The following is a 22,335-nucleotide window of genomic DNA, read 5'->3' as shown; positions in this document are numbered from 1 at the left end:
AATTGATTATGAAATAGAAAATACAGCTATTGTTCCATTCTTGTAATAGCTTGAGGACAGGGGGTTTAAAAAAAAAAAAAAAAGTGACTTACGTGAATAATCACACCCATCAAGTACACATAAAATTGTTTTCAGTTAAATACACACTGTGGTTTCAAAAGTAGCGGATTCCATTTAACAGCTTTGTGCTGCCAAATGAAAAAAGCGTCCTAGTCCTCGCTCTTGTCCCCTGCTCCTCCCGCCTCTGTCCATACTGCTGCTCACGCCGCCCGCACCCACAGCCTCCAAAGGCTGCCTCAGCTCCTCGCCGCATCTTTCTGGGACACTGCTTCGCTCACTAACGTAGCAGAAATCTATCCAAGTTTTTCCCCGCCTAATTTTCTGCCAGATCAGTGAGCTGAACCACTCACTACACGGAGGGACCCAGCAAGCGCTGGAACTAGCACAAGACAAGTGCCGGGAACACATAACGTGGCAAAGCGGAGAAGGAACAGCGAATGGGTTATGTGATACATCAGTTGACCTCTTCCTCTGAATCGTCTTTTGAAACCAAAACCTCACTCAAAGAAAACATCCTGACGAGAAAACTTTACCTAGTACACTTAGAAATACCACACCATACATTACCATCCTAGGAAACAGAGGCGAAAAGGGACACAAAATTTTCTAAGCAAACTGTTGGTTGGTATTATATATTCGGTCTTAATATCCACCATCTAGCAAGACAATATTATTATTACTAATCATAAAGTTGCAAGCACCTAAAAGTTTAGTAGGATTGCCATGCGCGGAAAATCCAGAAAACGCAACAATAATACATCAGAGTGTCACTCTTTCCTGTCCCAAATCCCTTTTGCTTCTGGCTCTCTGGAAGACAAAGACTCAATCATTAGTTCAAGCACTGTGATGATAATTTCACTGGAATTAAATTTTTGGTTTTAACTAACCCTGCATAAAATTTATTTATTTTTTTAGCAATAGAACGGAACTAAATCACAGAAAACATGAAAGAGTTTTACTTCTACAAAAATACAAATTCACTGTGATATTTTCACAAGCCTAACTCCTTAGTTCAATGCAGCAGTATAATTAATAGACCTACTCATATTTTCTCCTACCAGCTTGGTTCCAAACTCATTCTGCTGCCATCTTTGCTTTAATTTTGCTAAGAAAAAGAATTCCTTTGTCCATTTTATTTTAATTCCATTTTCCATTTGTAGCCTCTGTGTGACAACTACCACGATTCCATTATTTTATACATAGAATATTATATATGACAGACATAAATGCTGTCTTTCACGAACAGAACCACAGCTCTGTAAATTAAATACATTTCTTTGTGGCACACAGCAAATATCTTCCTCTCTGATTATACAAGACATAAATGCACTTATACAGCAGACCAGCGCAACCGAGTACCTGGCAAAAGAGAAGCCAGAAGCAAGTGTTGTGGTCTGAAGGCACAGACCACCATTGGGATCGTGCTGGTATATATGTGCCCCATGGTATATGCTGCTAAGCTGCCTTTGACAGGGCTCTAATAACTCATGCACCTGCGTTAAGCTTGGACACATCCTTAGCACTGTAGAAGACTGTACCTCCTCCTGCCTTTATTTTCAGGCAATGCTCTATGTTTTCCAATACAACTGTCTCTTAAAACAAAAAACAAACCCCCCGAAAACCCCAAACACACACCCCCCAACTCAAATTTCTGTTTATCTGTCTTTCTGAAATTACATTAGATGCCCTTACCGAACAACTTTTGCATGAGAATCCTAAGGATTTGCAATGACACAAAGAGAAAAACAGCTTTGACCTGGCTTTGGCGCGTTAGTGAGCCGCAGAAATTATTACATTGCATTTTTTGTAGAAACCCCTTCCTGGGCTCATTTCGCTGCTCACCGCTGGAGCTCCTCATCAGTCAACCCGTGCTTACGCTGCTATGCCACCTCTTGCTAGAAACACACCCACCTTGCTGCAAAATCTTTTCTGCTGTTTTTGTTTTAGCTCTGGGAAAACAGCAGGTTTAACAAAACCACTGCGCTGACAAAATAAAAGTCCCCAAGGACCCAGAAAGCCCAGTGTGCCGAAGAGATCCCGGGCATCGAACACTGGGAGCGGGGCAGCCCCAGGGACCGGGAAAGGGCAAGGAAGCTCTCTCCCCATCACAGCTGTACAGGATCTGAGTTACCACAGCATTTCTTTTGGCAGTTTTATGCAAAACTCTGAATAACCTGTTCCAGAGAGGGACAACTTCTGACCTTAGCCTCTGCTTGCATCAGTTTATATTCATTTAACATTTTCAAGGTTATCTTTGCTTCAGCAAAGGTTGCAGAGCAACTTCTTTTTTTTTTTTTTTTTAATGAATAGAATGTGAAAATTCTCTTTTCATTTCTAGCCACAAGTGAGCACCAGACCCAGTCAAGATACAGCGGAGACCAGACATGGCAGAGACTTGTTCTTACACTACTCTAAAACTGAAATGGGACTGAGGACCTAAACACAAGCATTGCTCAGCTCAGAACTTCTCTGGGGAGAAATTCCTTTGGCTTGAACAAGGACCCCGACCAGCAGTGTACCAGTAAGCATGTCACCATCAGTTGTCCCATAATATATGGGAGGAAAGCAGATGCATACACGGACAAAAACATAGGCTGCAGAATATAGAAAAACCGTATGCAGGAAATGCTCTATTCTCTACTCAAGACCAAATCCCTCTCTGTTCCAAATCTTTACAGATTTTCATTTTAAAATACATTTTATGTACATATTTATTTTCACATTGATGGAACTCACCACTTACCCAGAAAACTGAGCGCAAGACACCTCACAGCTCCCTCACGAAGGAGGGCAGCTGAGGAAGCCTTTACTCTTAGGCATAGCCTCCTGCCTTCTGAAAGGCCACCAAATTAGCAAATTCCTGAGTCTGACGACCTCGCTGCGGTAAAGCTCCTCTAAAAGTAAACTCCGGCAATACCGGTAGCTGAAGCCATTTAAATATTTCACAACTTTGCTTCGGGCCTCCGTGACTAGGACGATACCTGAGCAAGTAGACACCTGAGGATGCCCACGCGGAGAATGGGTCTCCCGTACCGCAATATCTGTTACTGTTGAGCTGGGGGACTACAACGTCTTTGTAACTGTGCCTCTACAGAAGGCAGTTTTACTTGGTAAAACAACAAAGATAATGCAAGTTAAAGCTGAAACTGTCCGAGGCTTCCAGGGGTGGTGGAGGACTTCCTGCCCTTTGGAAGAATTAATCTGTCTTTTAGCATACCAACACTTTCATGCTGCATTTCTGCCACAAAAGCTTCAGGTTGACCCCGGGCCCTGAGCATCTGCAGGTGTGTCCATCCATCTGTCTCCCTCTTTCTGTTTGAAGCATGAGATTTGTCACAAATGTTTTGATGTCACGCACCCATTCTGGCCTTATGGATTCATGGTGGAGTCTGAAAAATGACAGCTGTGAGATCAGGGTTAAATACAATTTCCTCTCCCTTCACCTGTTTTCCACTATCTGTTTGCACGGTGCTCAGGTTATTAATGGAACTGACATCCCTGCACAACTGAGTGAGCAGTAGCAGCAGCCAGATAACAAGGGAGAAGCTGACAGCAGCGATCTAACCCCAGAGATAAGAGATAAGCAAACATGCCATGGCTATTAGTTTCAACTCTGGCCAATGGAGAATAACATCTCCTGTGGTTACCGAACAGGAAAGCCCAGTCCTCCTAAGAAGGTTAAATTAAATTCAGGATGTGAGAGAGATTATTCTTAGAGTTCAAAAATTAGTTTGTGATGAGAAATAAACATTTGACTTTAACAACACTTTTTCTCTTTTTTTTATCTGATGGAAAGTAAAGACCTATTTTTATTCAGAAGAAAGCGTGGAACACTTCTACGCTAGAAGGAGAGTACCTTGCATTTTCGCTGCCTTCCAGGTGAAAAACGTTACTCTAAACATTGGCATTTTCCAAACAGCTATATCAGGGATGGTGCGGGAGTGGTAGCCTCAAAGTCCTGACCAAATTCCAAACCAGGTAAGTAGAGCAGACTTTTTAAATCCCCTACATCATTTCAGAGCTGCGCAGCATCTACTTCACTTGGTGCTTCCTACCAAGTTCTCTTCACATGTCCACGCACACGGTAGGATAAAGATGAGTTACACCACAAAGATAAGCTCCTGGTGATATATTTAATGCCCCCGGGAACTGTAGACATGTTGGGAAAGAGTTAAAACATGACTTTTCTGAACTCCAACCCACGTTTCAACTTTATCAGGAGACTTGCTCATTGCTCCTTGCAATGCAACTGCTGCAATACAGGCCGGACCTTAAATTTTTGCATCCAGAGACCACCCTCATTTCAGAAAGTTCACTTCCACAAAGGAAAAGTGTGGCCAAGGTTCAATTGGCCCTAAGCAGAAGTATGCTTTCCAGTTTAGAAACAACAAGGTTGTTTCAAGAAGATCTGAAGCAAACTTTCTAGTAGAACCGGTAAATTTGGAAGTCTGCAGTCACACCATTGGCTTTTGAACAGGAATGAAGTGCCTAAAGGCAATTAGAGCCTTTGGAAATTCCTTCCTCTTTTACTAGTTCCTCTGAATGGAGGATGGCAGCTTCTGTTAGTGCTCTGAAGCAGTCTTAACACTTTGTGAAGTTCTCCGAGATCCTCAAAACAAAGATATAAAGTCATCTTAAAAGAACCTGTAAAAGGTGTCTGGGGACCTTTGGTTTTGACACTCCATCCCCCTCTTTTACCAAGTGTTGTTCTGTCAGCCTTGTGCTGGCCTTCATTCCAGAAAAAGCCCACTTGAGATACAGGAGGTCCTGAGACTCAGGGCTGGTTCCTCTGTCATATTTTTTGCATTATTTTACACAGGATGGGTCCACAGACCCCACGAGGCACAAAAGGCATTTTTTTCTTTTTGCAGAGCGCCCAGTGACCACTCTCAAGATTGGATGATTTGTCATCTTTGTGCAAAATTAGCATGGCATTAAGCAAGATTAATTTCAGCTCCTGAAGCTGTGGCGTCTGGCCTTTTTGTCTGCGTATGCCTCAGACCTTAATAAAAAGTTATTTTTCAGAACTCTATCTAGTGCACACCCTGGACCGTCTATGTGAACAAACTCAGGAGGCTCCATACTCCCTGGTGTATCGCTGCGCCAGGGTTATGCAGAAGCAAGAGAGGGCAGAAGAAAAGAACAGGCAAGGATGATTTGCTGGTTTCCCCACTACAATAACACAGGGGGAGAAGTGACATTTTCCGGACAAGCAAAAGGAGATGCTTTCTCACACAGAGCACAGGGAGGCAGTGGAACTCACTGCCTTGCGAAGTTGCCGATGATGAAAATTGTCGTGGGTTCAAAGAGTCATTAGACAAACTCACAGCAGAAAAATAGGAATAAACGCAAAGACATTGCTTCTGGCTCTGGAGGCGACTGAGCTGCAGACTGCCAGAGGCCAGGAGAGATAGCGGGAACATATCCCTTTATGTTTGCCCTGTCCTTATGCTCATCTCTAAACATCTGCTACTGTTTGGCCACTGTCCGAGCCAGACATTGGACCTCTGGTCTGAGCAGTGTGGCTGTCATGTTCGTAGTGAAATCACCCAAATGTGAAGAGAGAGGGACCACAGAGAACCGGGAAAGGTGGCAGGGGCTCAGCTAATTGACTGGCGAGCTGGGTACAGCCAGTAAGTTCCAGCTGAGAAGCGAATGGCTTCAGTGGGATAACCCATGGACACCTACCTCGTCTAAAGTACCTATACTTTGTTAAATCGGGGCTTGTACAGATGGCTCTTGATTTCCTAAGGGCTATTGGCCTAAATTCCACTGCGTTATCTAGGGAGGTTTGCTGTAGCTCTCTGAAGCAGCGGAACAAACCCTGTAGGCTAAACGAAGGTACCTAACACTGCCTGAGAGAGACACCTATAGCTAGGCACTGTCCTTATATTTTTCCTGCGGTCCTCTTGCCTCAGTCTTCAGACTCAGAGAGCTGCGAAGAAAACAAATGTTGCGTATACGACTTCCTTAGAGAGAAATAAAGCCAAGCAGCAGGCAAGTTCAGTAGGCAAAAAATGATTGCACAGTGACCTTGGGATTTGTGCTCCATGACCTAAAGAGGTTAATAATGTTACAGAAAAATCTTATTAGAGGAAAACCAAGCTTTTTTTGGCTTATCATCCATGCTTTAAAAACAGCATTGCAAAGCAAAAAAATAACTTCCTACGACACAGGCTATTTTACAGGAGATTTGCAAACTTTCAGAGAACAGGCTTTTGTGTAAAAGTCTCTTTTTCAAGTCTCCAGTTAAACCCAAGCACAAAGGGCATTTCGGGAAGGAAAAATAGTGATTAATATAATAATGGCTCCTGCCCAGGAAAGGGAATAATTTTACATCTCGGTGACGATCTTCCACTGAATTATCCTTTGAAGAGCAGCAGCAATAAATTACCATTTCAAAAATGAGAGCCCCGATCACACAAGTCACGCCGATGGAGTTTCAGTTGCGGGTTCTCCCTTTCCCCTGTGGCCCACCGTTCCAAAACACGGCTGTCCATACCATTTGGCTGACGTAGCGGGCTGCGATCTGCACCTTCGTTGTAAGGGGAACAAAAGGCTCTCCTCTCTCCTCCCTCTCCTCATCTGCCATCCTTCTCAGAGGCTGCAAGGTGGCCCAGAGCGCAGCCGACGAGGGATTTTTCGGCACGGCTTCTGTAACTCGCGGACCACGTACGTGAAGACTGTTGCCAGACACACCCCTGGAGCTGCAGCCATTTGACTAATTTCTCTGTTATTCAAATGAGGGCAAAATTTAATGGCCCTTACAAAAGGGAGAGGCTAAAAGGGAAGAGGAGGAACGTTTTGCCTTTTTTTTTTTCTTTTTTTTTTTAAATCAGAAACCTCCATTGAAAATTCGGGAGGTTAACAGGCATAGTTTAAGCAAATTTCAGATAGTCAAGTACAGAGCAATAAAGCAAGGCTTGCATAAAGCAGAGGAGGAAGGACAGGGCAGAAAACAGAGCATCACAGCACAGAGCTGAATGCTTCTCTCGGATTCGGAGCTCCTTTGGAAGCAGCGTGAGCTCCATCCAGAGAGCTAGGTGAGAACTGCGGGTGAAGGCAGAGCGAGTCACCGAACCCTCTTAAAAGCTTTCTTTGCAACATTGGCTCTCAGATGGTCTGGTTTAAATCCATGTTTCGATCACAGAAAGAGAGGAATGGAGGGAGGATAGAAGGAAATTATTAGATGTTATCTCGTTATATTGTTTTGTTACAGAGGGAAAGTCAAACCTCAACTCCAAAGTATACAAGGGCTAAAAGGGTGATTCTCAGAAATCAAGGCTGCAAGACCATTGCTCCCTATGTCACATGGACTAGTTGATTTGATCCTTTTAATACAATTTGGGCTCATCAAATTAGCCGTGTCCCCTCTGAGTGACTTAAAACAAAACAGACACAAAGAGAGTCACAGACGGAGAAACATTTCAGTGATTAGATGAAGCTGACAGGCTGCCTAAAGCAAAATTCAAGTATTGATTCTACCAGAGGGCCTTTTGTAAGTCCTTCAGAGGTCGATGGCCCCTTTGATTGCAAAGCATCAGGCTGACAGCAAGGTATACAAGCTTGGCTTCAGCCAAGTGCACAAGAAAGGTGGGCATCGCTCAGAAAAGGGGCAGCAGAAAACATGCAAAACAGCGAGCATCCGAATCGCAGAGAGGATTCGCAGTTAATTCTCTTTAAAGCCTGCCAAGTTATTTGCACTACAGTCTTGTCATTTAAAGATACAATCACCAGAAGGAACAGAAGAGTAGTCTAAGATGTTTTTCTAGGAAGGCTTTCCACGCTCACGGTCCAGACATCCAGATGCCACATCGACCTTATTCTTCTTTCAAGAAATGATTAAAAATGTTGTTAATGACCCAAATATGCCTGAAGTTAAAGAAAAGGCTAATGACAAATTGAATGGATCACATGGGAGCAGGCCCAGTAAACAAAAACTACCAGGTTTCTACAGTTCCTTTTCTTCCAGAGCGTTCAAAGAATTCAAGAACACAATAAGATTAAAAATACAGAGGAAAAGCAAAATATATGAATCACAGTCATTTCCATGTAGCATATGATTCTGCCATAGAACTTCAGGCAGGAGCTCTACTCTGCATTTCTATAAGGGACAATGTGAGAGCTACTGATGAAAACATGAAGACCAAGACACTCTTTACTTAACTAATAACTTCCTTTCTTTACTTGATTGATAATAAAAATAAAATAGAATAGAATATATAATATTTGAGTTGGAAGGGACCTACAATGACCATCTAGTCCCACTGTCTGACCAATTTAGGGCTGACCAAAAGTTAAAGCACGTTATTAAGGGCTTTGTCCAAATGTCTCTTAATCACTGACAGGCTTGGGGCACCGACCACCTCCCCAGGAAACCTGTTCCAGTGTTCGACCACCCTCTCGGTAAAGAAATGCTTCCTCATGTCCAGTCTGAACCTCCCCTGGCGCAGCTTTGAACCGTTCCCTCGCATCCTATCACTGGATCCCAGAGAGAAGAGCTCAGCACCTCCGTCTCCACGTCCCCTCCTCAGGAAGCTGCAGAGAGCCACGAGGTCAAGTCCTTCTCTCAGCCTCCTTCTCTCCAAACTAGACAAGCCCAAAGTCCCCAGCCACTCCTCAGAGGACATGCCTTCCAGCCCTGTCACCAGCTCTGTCGCCTTCTTCTGGACGCATCCAGGGACCTTCACGTCCTTCTGAAATGGTGGGGCCCAGAACTGCACACACCGGCTGGCCGTGCTGTGTTTGATGCCCCCCAGGACGGGGTTTGCCCTCCGGGCCTGCCAGGGCACACGGCCGACTCGTACTGAGCCTGCTCTCGGCCAGCCCCCCCAAATTCCTTTCTGCAGGGCTGCTCGCCCGCTGCTCCTCTCCCCATTTATGCTTGTGCCCGGCGTTACTCCGTCCCAGGTGCAGAATCTGGCACTTCAGCTTGTTAAATTTCATCCCATTAATCATCGCCCAATGCTCCAACCTATCTAGATCCCTCTGCAAGGCATCTTGTCCCTTCAGAGAGTCAACCGCACCTCCCAGCTTGGTATTGTCAGCAAATTTGTTAATGGTGCATTCAACTCCTGCATCCAGATTGTTGATAAATATATTGAACAGAACTGACCCTCAGATTGAGCCCTGAGGCACAGGCAGAATATCCTACCCTAATAAATAAATTCCACAGAGGTGTTAGTAACCACAGAGAACTAGAACAGTTGTTTTAGGTGTTATTTGGCTCAGCCCAGCAATAATTGGCTAAAATACTACACTTTGCCTATACAGAAGATCAAAGCAGAGAGCTCTTTCTGGCCTTCGTCTGAAGGAAGGTGCCTTCAGCATCCCAGCACTCTGTCATAACACTAGTCTATTTTGATAGTGATCCGAAACGAAGAGTAAGCCTGAGAAGACCCCCAAGGACAATACAACTTGCTCTTCAATTCAAGAACAAACGAAGCTCCTTCCTGAATAGTGAAATCCACAGCACTTGCGCTATCCTCACAGATGTGGGTGACACTTATTGATGAAGAAATGTCACTTTTACAGACCTATATAATAAAGTAATAACATAACACACTTTTTTTTTTTAACAACCAAACAATCCCTACTCTAGAATTCCTGTTGTCTGTACTGCTTTATTAAAGTGTAAATATTACAAAAGTGACAGCATAATGTGCTGGGCTCATGAGATTTAATTGGAACAGGGTAACAGATTTTGAAGGTTCTGTTGCTTTATGAATCTTAAATTTCCCCAGTGAATTATCTGACCATACATGTAATGAAGCTGTTTCTTGAATTAAAAACATGCCCATCCAAATGTCCCAGGACAAATCCAATATCTATCATTAGCAATGAATAGTATTTAATAAACACACACAACCTCCATGTCTGGAAATCTACCAAAATGTCTCTCTAGACTCTTTCCTTCTAGCCAAGTAGCCATTTCTGTGAATCTGAACTTAAACTTACAGTCGTAAGTCCTACTGCATAATTGTTGCTGCAATTTCTAAGTTATTACATAATACTTGTGTCTTACAAGCTTGACTTTGTTCCGATATCTGTAAACTGTAAAATTGTTGTTCAAGTCGGTGAGAATGGATTTAAACCATTTGCTATTCGTAGTACTATGGCTTGTAGCCTTCTTTTTATTGTACTGCTTGAATTTAGTTTGTCATGCATTGTTCGGCCCAGACTCGCTCCATTAACTTCAGAAACTTAAATGAGATGCCTAAATTGGGAGCAAAGTGCCATAAGCTTCCTAAGTGTGTCAACAGAGGGAAACAGGCAACTCCACCTATGAAAGATCTAACCTACCTTCTGAACAAAACTCTCCCTAAATTGGAAAAGGGAGAGCTTTTTAGGGAGTTTATTAGTTTGCGGCAATGCTTGTACTGTTTCTCTGCTGAAAGGCAGGTCGCAAATTTGGAACAAAATGGTTAAGCAGATTGTTTGCTAGAAAAATCAACATCAGACTTGCATACACCTGTAAAGGTATATAGAAATATCTCTATTAAGGAAATAATTAGAAAACTTTCCTGCTTTTATTTTGCACCAAATTTGTCAAATATCTAAATTACAGATCATTATAGTTCTAATGGTATTGCTAGTAAAAAACCAAGCATAACAGCCAGTAAGAAGCAAGACTGCAGTCCATTTACCATCAGGTTAGCAGGAAATAAATGGCATCTTACTATTGTTCTCTTGCATTTATGCAGCTCTATTTCATTTGCACATCTGTGAAGAGCACTGCTGTATAAAATGTAAATGAGCTGTATAAAGAATTTAAAACTTTCCAATGATAAAATGTCTCAACAGCCTTTTCATCAGATTTACCAACAAACTTTGAAGTCCGTGTTTGTTTTTAAATCAAAACACCACTATTTTTATTTAAGCACAGCAAGCAGGAACAGTTCAGCTGCACTTGCATGTCAGTTTATTCGGAGAGGGTATTTACTAATTCACTGATATCCCATTGCCTCAACAAATAAGGAGACAGTCCTACACGTCGCCCTCCACTCTTCTTTGTTTATGCCTCTTCCAACTGCTGCTCTGGGGGCAGAGCTCTGCAGTTGGACAAGCTCCCTTTCCACTTATCACTTGCTCTAAACATGGGAACGGAGTGAAAAGGGAGCTTTGAGTACCTCTTCCCTCCTTCACCTTTACCTCCTGCATTTTATTGTCACTCTATCTGAAAGGAACCAGGGCCAGTCATGTCATCCTCGTTCATAACACTTCATAACTGGCATTATTCTACTGGGAGATGGGTGTTCAGCTGAGATAGTCATTGCACTTCTGGAAGATGGCTTTCAAGATAGGCCTCCCACCATGACACGGGAGAAGGTATGAGAACTGGACTATTCTCATATCCCCTTCCAGGCTGGATCCTCCATCCTCACACCAAACACCTTCAGCTGTCCCAGATGTTTTAGACACCGTTTTCTGTTTGTAGGCTGGTGTGACCCTGACATCCCAATCAAGATGAAGACCTTGTCAAGAAAAGCCACTGTACAAGCAAATCTGAAATAAACTCACAGCCTGCATCAGCCAGAGCCAGACGGGGAAAGGTGGAGGCAAGGGATGAAGACCAGGGTAACAAAAATAACTTCAGCAGAGAAGCAGGAGCTCAGATGGCTCAGTTTCTAGCAAAACAAATGTGGCACATGTCCCTTCACAAACAAAACGATGGGTAAGTAACTGGAACTGAGAGCACACTCCATGACGTTCTGTTCTCACTCGAGTTAAATCTTTACCGTAACAGGATTTTACCCATTCAACATTTATATTTGTTACCTTCTCATAAGCTTTTCTTTTTGTTTCAGAGTCCATCCAGTCATTTTCCTTTTCCAACATGTCAATAAAAGCCCAGCGAATTCCTTCAGTCAACTCCTCCATCTGCAAAACATTTAGCAAACCCCTCCCCAGTAAAATATGTCATGGCAGAATCATTACAAGACAAGGTTTGGTGCATGCAGGAGCGATGGATTTGGGTAGACCATGAATGATTCCAAATCAGACAGTATCTGCTGTTCTTTCTTGAAGGCTAATGTCTTGTCTCCAGTCCTCAGACACTTCTTCTGAAAATAAGTTTCTTTCCATTTTCTTTTCCTTCAGGTGTACCACACAACCTGCTCATTGCCAATCCTTTCACATCACAATTGTGAGAATGTCTGTCTTGAAATCATAAAAAATACTGGGAAATTTTCAGTCATTTGGGGAGATTTCTGACACTTTGGTTCTAGATCACTAGCCCATGCAGAAGAAGGAGCCAGCTGCAAGGCATTTGCACAAATAAAGCCCCTTCTGCAGAGAGAGCATCCGTAGCCTCGTTTGGTTTATGTCAGACTGAGACACGCCTTATTGATACTGCCAAAGGACTGAAGTGGGGCTGACGGTATCATGATCCAAATACAAAGCAGTATCCAAATATTTAGCCTGCATTTAGCTGTATTTGTGAAGTCCTCCTACCCTTTACTTCTTGCAGGGATAGAGGCCATGGCTCACGACACTGAGCAGCCCTAACTGCTTCTGGGGTCTCGGACCACCGGTGACAGCGTGCATCTGTGCAAAGCTAGGAAAACCCACAACCGTTGTAGCTTGGCTGCTTCTTCAGACACCTATACAAAGCCACGAGTATGACACAAGCAAGTAAAAAAAATAAATAGGAGCATTTAGTCAGTATGCACACTAAGAAAACCCTGAAATGACAGAAAACAAGAACTCTAATGGCTAAGAGATGCACTGTATCAGTTTAAAGAGCAGAAATGTCCTCATGCCTATGCATGCATCTGGCAGCACAGCCCAGAGAGGTGTATGCCATCACCTGCTTCTGTTTACATCAATAGATGAACCTCATGACAGATAGACACTGAGAATACTGCGAGAGTGAGGCAATTCGGGGGATCCCGCCTTTGCTTGAGTCCTTTAGCACAGACCAAACCAGAGTTGAGATAGCACAAGACATGACAGATAATCATTACAGGAAGACTTACTGGATCTTCGTGTTATCAGTTATGTTACATTTAAAAATAATGAAAAAGTCAGTACCAGAGATTTATATAATTTTATTCTATAGATCTAGTAGCTCTGAAATGTCATTAAAAGTGGGGACTAAACCCTGGAAAGTAACGTTACCTTTAGCTAAATTGTCATTTATGTATCAGATGTATATTTTAATCTGGAACTGTTCTTTATTTGTGGTGGAGCCAGACAAAACATAGCAAAGCTCCTTTGATTATTCATTTTTTCCTACCCTTTTCAAAAAACATTTTCTTATTTTTAGAGACAATATGGGACAACTGGAACAGGTCTCACATTAAATATGACTAAACAGTCAACATTCACCATAAACTGCATCCCAGGGAATAGGGTAACTTAAAGATATTGATGACAGAGCACTGACTCAATTAACTTGGTGCACTAATGAGGTGAACTCCCTGTATTTGGAGGTTAGGAGTTCAAACTCAAGCTCTGCAGCTGGGCCCTGGTGTATACTTAGGCTTTATGCACCAGCTGTAGCTGCAGGGGGCAGGGGGAGAAACCTATTCCTGCTATCAAAGTTATTACTGAAACTGCTCAGGCATAGCTGTAAGAAACACTGCAGGCACTCTGGCTTAGAAACAGTGCTATATTTAGACACAAATAATGTCTGTCTTGATAAAAGGAGAGAAGTATCTAAGGTATGAAACATCAGTGACAAAACATTGGGGAAAAAGAATCCATATTATCCATAACTCAGGATTTGCTTATCATAGACAGATATATGCCATGAGGCAGGGGAAAAAAAAAAAAAAAAATCTGTGCAAACAAGAGTGCTTTTCTCAAGTACTTTCTTACTGCTTAAGAAAGAGAAATAGAACTGAAAACCAGTGAAATGAAAATTATAACACCACAAATGACTAACTTGAAAAGCACACTTCTAAATGGATTGCAACAAATTTCACCTCTATCTAATTTTATCTCCATGGGCAGTTCACTATAAGTCTGAATCTTGTGATCTACACTATACACTTTATATGCATTTCTTACTATGGATGCTACTGTGAATTCAGACTTGATAACTTTTCAAAGATTTGGTCTGAAAGGAATGTACATGCTAAGAAATATTTTAATTAGGTCACATTTCAACAGAAAACCATTCTTATCAGCTTCCCATAATTTTCCCTCACATATACAAACATGAAAAAGTGTCCATCCCCTCCCTAAAGTGTACATTTCTTATAGTCCTTCTCTTCCCGTTTATCCTGCGCAGAGGTCACACTGTGTATCCCTGCAGTATTTTTGCCACTTTACTGCCAAACAGCACATTACAAACTCGATCAAGAAGCAGGGGAGTGAAAAGCTGGATCTCAGAGAGGAAAGTCCAGCTGAAGGCAAGTAGCAAAAGAAAAGCAGAACCTGAGCGGGAAACACACATCATAATGATTTGGACAAGCCAAATCAGAGTGTTGGTCTGTCTAAAATGGAGTCCTTCCCTGAGAAAACAGTCAAACTAGATAAAGTCAAATAGACAAACTCAGGCTACTGAGCCAGGGCAGCGCAGGACTACCGCAGAGCTGTCGCTCCCAGCGCAGGATGCTATTTCACATGTTTCCTAAACGGTTGTGCCTCTCCTGCACCGAGAGCTACGTTCCATGACTAAATTAGTTAATTTTAAACTGATTATTGTTGGAAAATCAGTGGCTGGAAAAGCAGATATTGGAATGCCTTATGAGAAAAATATGAACTGAAAAGAAGTCATTGATTATTGTGAAGGGTAATCAATCGTTTTAATATGTTTTTAAGAGAAGTGATAATGTAGCTATGTTTGAAGTGTTAGAATGAGGATGGACATCCAGCTAAAAGCTATTCTCTGGACCCAGCAGCGTGGAAGAGTACTCTCCTTCTCCGTCGAGCAAAAAAGATTTGAATCACAAATATAAACTCTCACTATGTGACTCTAAGCTTCCCTTAATTTGGCCCAGACAGCAGTTACACTTTTCTTGCTTAGATTGCAGGTGTAGCACAGTCAGCTTTAGAAGGGCCACCCTGAAGCAGAGAAATCTTGACCAGTCTTTTAACTAGTCAGTAAGAACTTTACTATGAGTTACACTAGCTACACTAAGCCATTTCTCATCAATACCCCTCACTCTGTTCCTGCACAGCCTGGCTGTCATTATTTACACAGATTAGTGGTGTTCAGCCTGGTTTTGATCTGGCTACATATTTGTCTGAAGGGCTGCAGATGGAAAGAACGGGCAGTGTCCAGATGGACAGAAAGGTGACATTTCTTCAAATTTGTTCCATTTTCTCCTTGCCCTTTTTTTTTTTAATTAAAGCATTTTTAAGAATCGTGTCTCTCTTGGTCTAACATCAGAGGCAGTTTGTAAGGAGGAAGCCACTAATTAAAAGTTTCTAGACAGAGATCTCGGAGGACTCACCATCTCTTTCTTGTCTTCTTGAAAATGGGCATTCACAAACATTTTACCCACAACGTAAGGGAGAGCGCTTTCAACGAGGTCCACGCATTTATCCCACTGAGGCAGCAAAGTTGTGGTTCCGTGGATCACCTGTTGGCAGGTGCATGTAGTAGGTTGTAACATCATACTGTTTAAGAAGAACAAGTTTGCATCCACATACAGTATAGTCTAAAGTGTATTTGTCAAATAGCTACCAAAAGGAAACAACAATGAGACTTTATAGTTACTTCTGTTTTCATCAAGTGCTATGACAAATCTTTTGAACTCCACAAAATATCTGTAGGATTTTACACTTAGAAACAGTACAATGGTAATGACTTAGAGAGGCTAGGCTTAGAGGGTTAGTTATGGGAAGACATTCCCAAGTGCCAACTTTAGGCTAATCTTGGTAGTCTTTCTGCGTTAAGTGGAGAGACACTTTCCCTTAGAAAATCCCTGCTCTGAGATATCGCTTGAAAAAGTTTCTCTCTCTCCATTGACTAGGCGAGAAGCCCAGGGAGATCATCCTCATGAAAATGAGGTCAGTCCTTATGAAACACCTCCTACAGAGCCCTCCACTGCCATGAACTTATCTGTGCTAACTAATGATGTCTAACATTGGTAGGTACGTGTCCACATCTTTTTCCCCATTTACCTGTCCAGCTACTCTTCCCACAGCCTGTGTAAAATAAATAGTTGCTTTCAGTCCCTTTCCCAAACAGAGTATTTTCAGGAGAAAACAGGTTTGAATCATCAAGAACACTGAATACATGTTTGTCCCCCCAAAATGTCACTCCTTGTTGTGGCAGAAAGATGTTGGTAGAACAGCTCGCATATTTTACTGAGGGAATGGTGGGTAAATACACACTTCCAGGCTCTGACGATGTCCCTGCAACACCATACATGAGCCTCAAAAGAGACATAGTCAAGAATGGTCAACACACCAATGAACAAGGCAAAATAGAGCTCAAGCTCATGGCTGCCTTGGTTTCGGTCTCTCATGGGAAGAATGTTGTTACTGTGGACGCTTACCTAGTTAACATTACATTTTCTCATCAAGGTAGAAGTTCATTTAAAAAAAGTACACACAAAAAATATGAGATGGGTCCATGTAAGCAGTAGCAGTGCTGGTTTAAGAAACTTTTGTGTTTTCAAGGTTCAAAGATTTCCCTTTTACTTAAGGAACTACTTAAGCTTTTCCACAGAGAACAAGCAAAATTCCAGTCCAGTAGTTAACACTGGAAAAAGCAGAGTACAGTCAACACCAGACCAGGTCAGGGGGGATAGGGATTTTGGCCTCTCACAGATTATACAAGCCTCTTAAGCACTGATCTAGCAGTTTCTGAGCCTCTTCTTTTTCCCCGTCTTTTCCCCCTTTGAGCCCAAGATTAAATTTCTAGCAAAACTGAAGGGTTTGGATTTATTTTTTTCCAATAAGAAAAGATTTCATTGGAAAATTCCAGAGTAGCTTAACCCTCAGCTATTGAAGGTCAGATATTTTGGTAGTTCAAAGGCTGATTTTCTCCATCATATTGTCTGTAATTAAGCTTAATCAATGACTCAAATACACCAGTGAATTGCATTTTCAAACGCTTTTTATTAATACTGTATGTGTACTAATAGATTTTCAATGACAGAGAGAACACTGCTCCTATAAGAAAGCCACATTAGCCAAACCAATACATAAGGTAATAGTTTCCTAAACAGAGCCAAATTTGAAAATAAACTCTGTTTCCAAATTCTTCAACCCTCATATATAACACAGCACTCAAGAAAAAAAAAAAAAAAAAAAGAGAAAAAAAAAAAGAGAGAAGAAAATTTCTCTCCAGGGTACAAGCAAAACCACAATGGAGCTTTTTCCTGATGCAGGGGAAGAAGGGGAGTCATGGCATTAGTCATCAGAGCTTGAAATTCTTTCCAAAAACTCTGACTACGCATCAGCCGCAGAAGGAGTCAGGAGGCAGAGCTGGCTTTTAGACTGTGACATATTATTATTACAACATAATAATTATCATTATTTTGAGGGAGGCTTGACTGTAAGGAGGACAGAAAGGCAGGCCGTGAGACCAATAAAAATAGAGCTGAGAGGAATACATTATATCTCACAGCTGGTTTATTGATATTTATGTTACAGCAGCCAACTACAACTCCCTCAAAATGGTCCTCCTAATATTAATGGACCACTCTAAACCACAGTACTCCAGGTAGTAACAGTGACTATAAATAGCAGGTTTCCAGCCCTCCCAGTCAATTCAGAGCTCCACAACACAATTAACCGATCTCTTCCCCGGTGCCACTGCACATTTGCGAGGAGTCAAAGCACCACTGCAGAGGAGCTGCTGATAGTTGCTGATGTGGCAATCCAGCACTTTCTCTAGAGTCAGCAGGTTTGTGCTATTTCTCAACCTGAAGTACTCTGAAGTTTCATCGTGTCTTTCTCCCTCTCTTTGCAAAGAGTTTAAGTGTCTTGATACCAAGATTTCTATGTGTAAGATGTAAAAGACACCAACAGAAAATGAGAACCTGGTGAAAAAAAAATACTATGCTTATGGTGGGTGAGGATGACTGACAGACTGACTGACTGACTGAGAGATATCTTTTGCTTTAAGGGTCACTGGTTCATCTCATGGTCATGTCTTTTTAGCAGTCATTCAATGTTTTCTTCACTTACCCAGCAAGGGGTTGGTGGGTCCTTTTTAAGATCCCAGAGGACCTGTGTGCCTTTACCCCTCCAGCCTCCGACTGGACAAATGTTCAACAAAGCCTTTGCCTTGGACTCCATTTCTCATGTCCTTTCTGCTGACCTCTGAAGTCTGTTCCCCTGAGCTGTTTACTGCGCTTAACTTTAGCTATTAACTATTAGCTATTGCTGTTTACTCCACTCAACTAACTCTCCGACTCCGAGTCCCAGGGGCAGGTAATGGGAATGAGCCGCTGACTCACTGCCCTTACTGTGCTGTTCTTAAGTTTTCACAACCACTTACATGAACCCCTTGATAACGTTGTTAATAAACATTGAATCAACTTGAATGAGATTTCTCCCTAAACTTCTGGAGAAAATACCCAGAGAAGTGACAGCAGCTAGTTACTATATCAAAACACACAGTATCCAAAGCTTAAAGTTTCCTTCCAGGATTTTTTCTGGCCATAATATAACTCAATATAACACAGTATTATGTTGCAGACTGGCTAATGGCCAGCATTAATCTATTTTACCTGGCTAGCAAGGAATGTCCCAGGAGGGGACACACTTACAAACTTGTTGCTGTGGTTCTGACAGCCAATTTCTCACATTTTTACATGAAGAAAAATGGCATCTTTAACAAGACTGATTTGAATATGATTTCAGAAGTATAAGAGACAGCCTTTCTTGTGTAGCTTCCATCAAGCTATTGGAGTTTATTTTTAGGTATTAGATCAACTCAGAACTATTCCAGTACTACTCAAGGAAAGACGTGATGGGTGCTTCAATTAGCCGCCCACGTGCCTCACCGGGGAGAACAGAGCACCCACACCTCCTGTACCACACCACTGCCAGCCTCCTGTCGTCATCATGTCACCAAGCAGCTAATTTTCATAATGACAAACAAAAAGTTCACCATCTACGCTAAAGTGACTTGGAAACAAGCCGAAGCACCTTTCTGTTTCAGTTTCACCTTTGGTTTTCTTGAAGACCCCTCACACTGCCCACAAGATTATGAGGGTGGCTTTCTATTCGGGGTTCACTTAATCAAATATGTGTGTTTTACATAAATGCCCATATTACTTGATAGATAATTAGCTCTGCTCTCGTAGCTCGGGGCAGTGATTAACGCCTTCTGGGGCTTCTGCAACCCCAAGCTGGAAGGCACCTGATCGGCTTTCTCTGTGGAAATGGCTGGTGTATGGATGTGCTAGAGCTCATGTAAAGCTGGCACTAGAGCATGAGAGAGGTTTAGGCAAGCTTAGAAAAGCTGAAATCTTAGACTTCTGTTTCACCAGAGCTATATTCACACATGCATAAACAGTAAGGTTTTTTCAAAAGCTTAGGTTTTTTGGCCAAACAGGTTTGGCCTGCAAGAATAGCACAGGTCACAGCCCTGGCACGTAACTCAAAAACTTTCCAGCTTTCAAGTTTCTGCATAAGACTAAGGTTTTTAAAGGGGAGGTCTCAAAAACTCCTTAACATAATCTAAAAGACATTTTTCTTTAGTGTCATATACAAGAATATGTGCGCCTTAATTGTTTTAGAGGGAGCCTTCAACAAAAAAAGTTTATTCAATAAATTTTTCCCGCATGGAAAACATTTCATGTTTTGCAAAGGTATAAGCAACCATAAGGGAAATCAATAACGTCAACGCTAGTACCATTGTAAATGCTACAAAAACTCTAACTTACCCGAGAAAATTCCAGCCACCGATACTGAAAACGTCTACTGAGGTTAAATAACCTTGAATAAACCATCCTCCACACCAGATAGTTGGCAAGAGTCCTGTTAAATCAGACATATTTTTATCAGACATCGAAATGCATATGATGTACCACAAAGCACTCATAGAAATAGCTCTACAAACATCTCAACTGAATGGTGGAAATTTCACCTTGAAAATTAATGAGTGATGACCAAATTGATAAATCCCTATTACACAGAAGAATCTGTGTGATTGCAGCCAGTTAATATGTAATTGCACCGTGATAACCATCTTCTAGGGGATATTTATAACAAGTCCATCTCCTAGCATGTCATTTTTAGGTAATGCTTTTTTCAAAAGGCAGTTTTCATTTTCCATAGAAGTGGCAAGAACCGTGTCGTAATAATAGCTGCATAAAAGTTCTATCCGGAGATAAGAAAATAACTGATTTTTCTTTTGTAAATCAAAGTGAATGTTATCTCTCTGCATTAGTAGGGCACATAAATCATAACTATGAAACAGAATAGATAACAGTTCATCCCATATATACTATCATTATCTCATATTTGTATCTTTCATTAGAAGTTATCAATATGCTTTTAAAAGTTCTTACTACCCACAGAGTTATTAAAGTATTACCACTCTTATTTTGCAGATGGATAATTGAAATACCAAAAAGGAGAAGTCTCAGTAACAAGAATCTCGTAAGAACCGAGGCTGAGACACCCAGGAAGAACTTGTTTAAAATACCCAGGAGACCTGACGTCCATGCCCCTTTTCTAAAACTTCAAGCACTTGACTGGAGGATTTTTCTAGTCTAGACTGAGCTCTCTCCACGCTCAGCAGTGGCTGTATGAGGTAAAGATGCAATGTGAAATATGCAATTCAACTTCAAACAGCCTCAAAACAAGTCCAATAATGGCCTACACGTATTATTCTCATCTTGTCTTATAAATGACATATTTTTCAAGGATAGTTATTGCTCTAAAGCTATGGGTAGCCAAATGTTTGCTCTTCATTGGGATATACATAACATTTTGGGCAGGCCACAGACTTCTCCATAGGGAGGAAAATTGCTCCTCTGCAACCTCAGATGCTGTTATGGACCAACTGAACAACTCTTCCATCTCTAACAATCCCATTTCTGCCATCTCCCGTTGCCATAGGCGTGGAGCAGCATAGGTGTTGCAACAGCATCACTCCATCAGCTTCATTCACGGACACATCCCATACTGTCCCCTCCCCTGAATCATAACGGGTTATAAACACACTTTGTGGGCACGTTGTCTTCACAGCAGCATTCGCCTGAGCCGTAACTTGAGTTTTGCCTCTAAGCAAGCTCCAGTCCACCCACACAAAGCCTCCAGCTCAAGATACGTTGCTGCTGGAGGCTTACACTCTTGGTCACTTGGCTGGAGAGGTGATAAAGAGGTGAGAACGGAGAACCTGTTTTACTCATCAGTTCAGTCTGCAGATGCTTATAGGTCAGAAATAGGTTCAACTCGTTTCACGCAGGAAAACTTGAGGGTACGATCTCAAGGCAATGGTCACCTCAAAGGGCTGATGCTCACTAGTCTTTGTGGCCAGTGGCAACTTCTACAGGGGAGCAGAGAGTTGCTGGGGTGCATAAGTCCTGCCTGTTATACTCCTCATCTCTCACACTGGGCATATTCCCTCTTTTAGTATACAGATATATAGTACACATAAATCCCCACAATAATTGTAAAACCTATCTGAAAAATCTCTTTAGCACAAATAATGTACATTTATAACACAGTACATGTTACAAAAGCCAAAACAGGGAGCTTTGCTTAGATGATCAAACCATTTTGAGGTGATGCGTAGGGTCATTAAAAATTCATTCCAACCTATGAAATACCAGACAGTATATAGTTTCTCCTTAACACATTTCTGACAATGTGGAATTTCCTCACTCAATGGCAACTGAAGCACTCTAAAAGTGCTCAGCTCTCATTGGTTTTGTAAATGACTTGAACTCCACAAGCCTCGCAACTATCTGCTCCAGGTATTTCAGCAGAGCTGAACGGCATCCATGCTCTGGCAATAACTACTCTGTGGATCTAAAACAGTATTTATGCAAGTCCTACAGATTAAAAGGTTTAAAGATTTCATTTCAATCAGAAGTCTTTGGTAAAAAATGCTCAGCTAAATAGACCGCTATCATAAACCAATTTTGTGTTACAATTCAGTACTTAATTGCTACAAAAAAATCAATTCTCCCTTCTGTGTGCTTCTTGTTCTCATCTGGTGGTGTTTGTCCTTACGTTTGAGTTGGGGAACCTCTGTCAAATTGGTAGTGAACGCAAGATTGACATTTGTAAAGGGTGAGTCTCAAAAAGGTGACTTATTCAAAGACACTAATATCAAGAGGGATTCAAAAACTTTTGTATCAGGCATAAGTAATGAAGGCAGCTGCCAGTTTCAGGAAGTATCCCACAATT

The 22,335-nt window shown here is 41.8% G+C and overlaps 1 protein-coding gene across 2 annotated transcripts in view; it reads right to left on the bottom strand.

Annotated features, from left to right (window-relative positions):
- Positions 1–22,335, bottom strand: part of PHEX (phosphate regulating endopeptidase X-linked) — a 103,347-nt gene that overhangs the window by 41,866 nt on the left and 39,146 nt on the right. For both annotated transcript variants that reach the window (XM_052795010.1, XM_052795011.1), the window contains exons 10-12: positions 19,860–19,953; positions 15,465–15,593; positions 11,839–11,940 (exon numbers count right to left, since the gene is read on the bottom strand). In XM_052795010.1, the coding sequence (XP_052650970.1) occupies positions 11,839–11,940; positions 15,465–15,593; positions 19,860–19,953 (325 nt within the window). The remainder of the gene's footprint in view (positions 1–11,838; positions 11,941–15,464; positions 15,594–19,859; positions 19,954–22,335) is intronic.

The sequence above is a fragment of the Harpia harpyja genome, chromosome 8 (genome assembly GCF_026419915.1).
Source record: "Harpia harpyja isolate bHarHar1 chromosome 8, bHarHar1 primary haplotype, whole genome shotgun sequence".
Lineage (NCBI taxonomy): Eukaryota > Metazoa > Chordata > Aves > Accipitriformes > Accipitridae > Harpia > Harpia harpyja.
The sequence above is the reverse complement of the archived record's forward strand: the minus strand, read 5'-3'. Positions and strand labels throughout refer to the sequence as shown.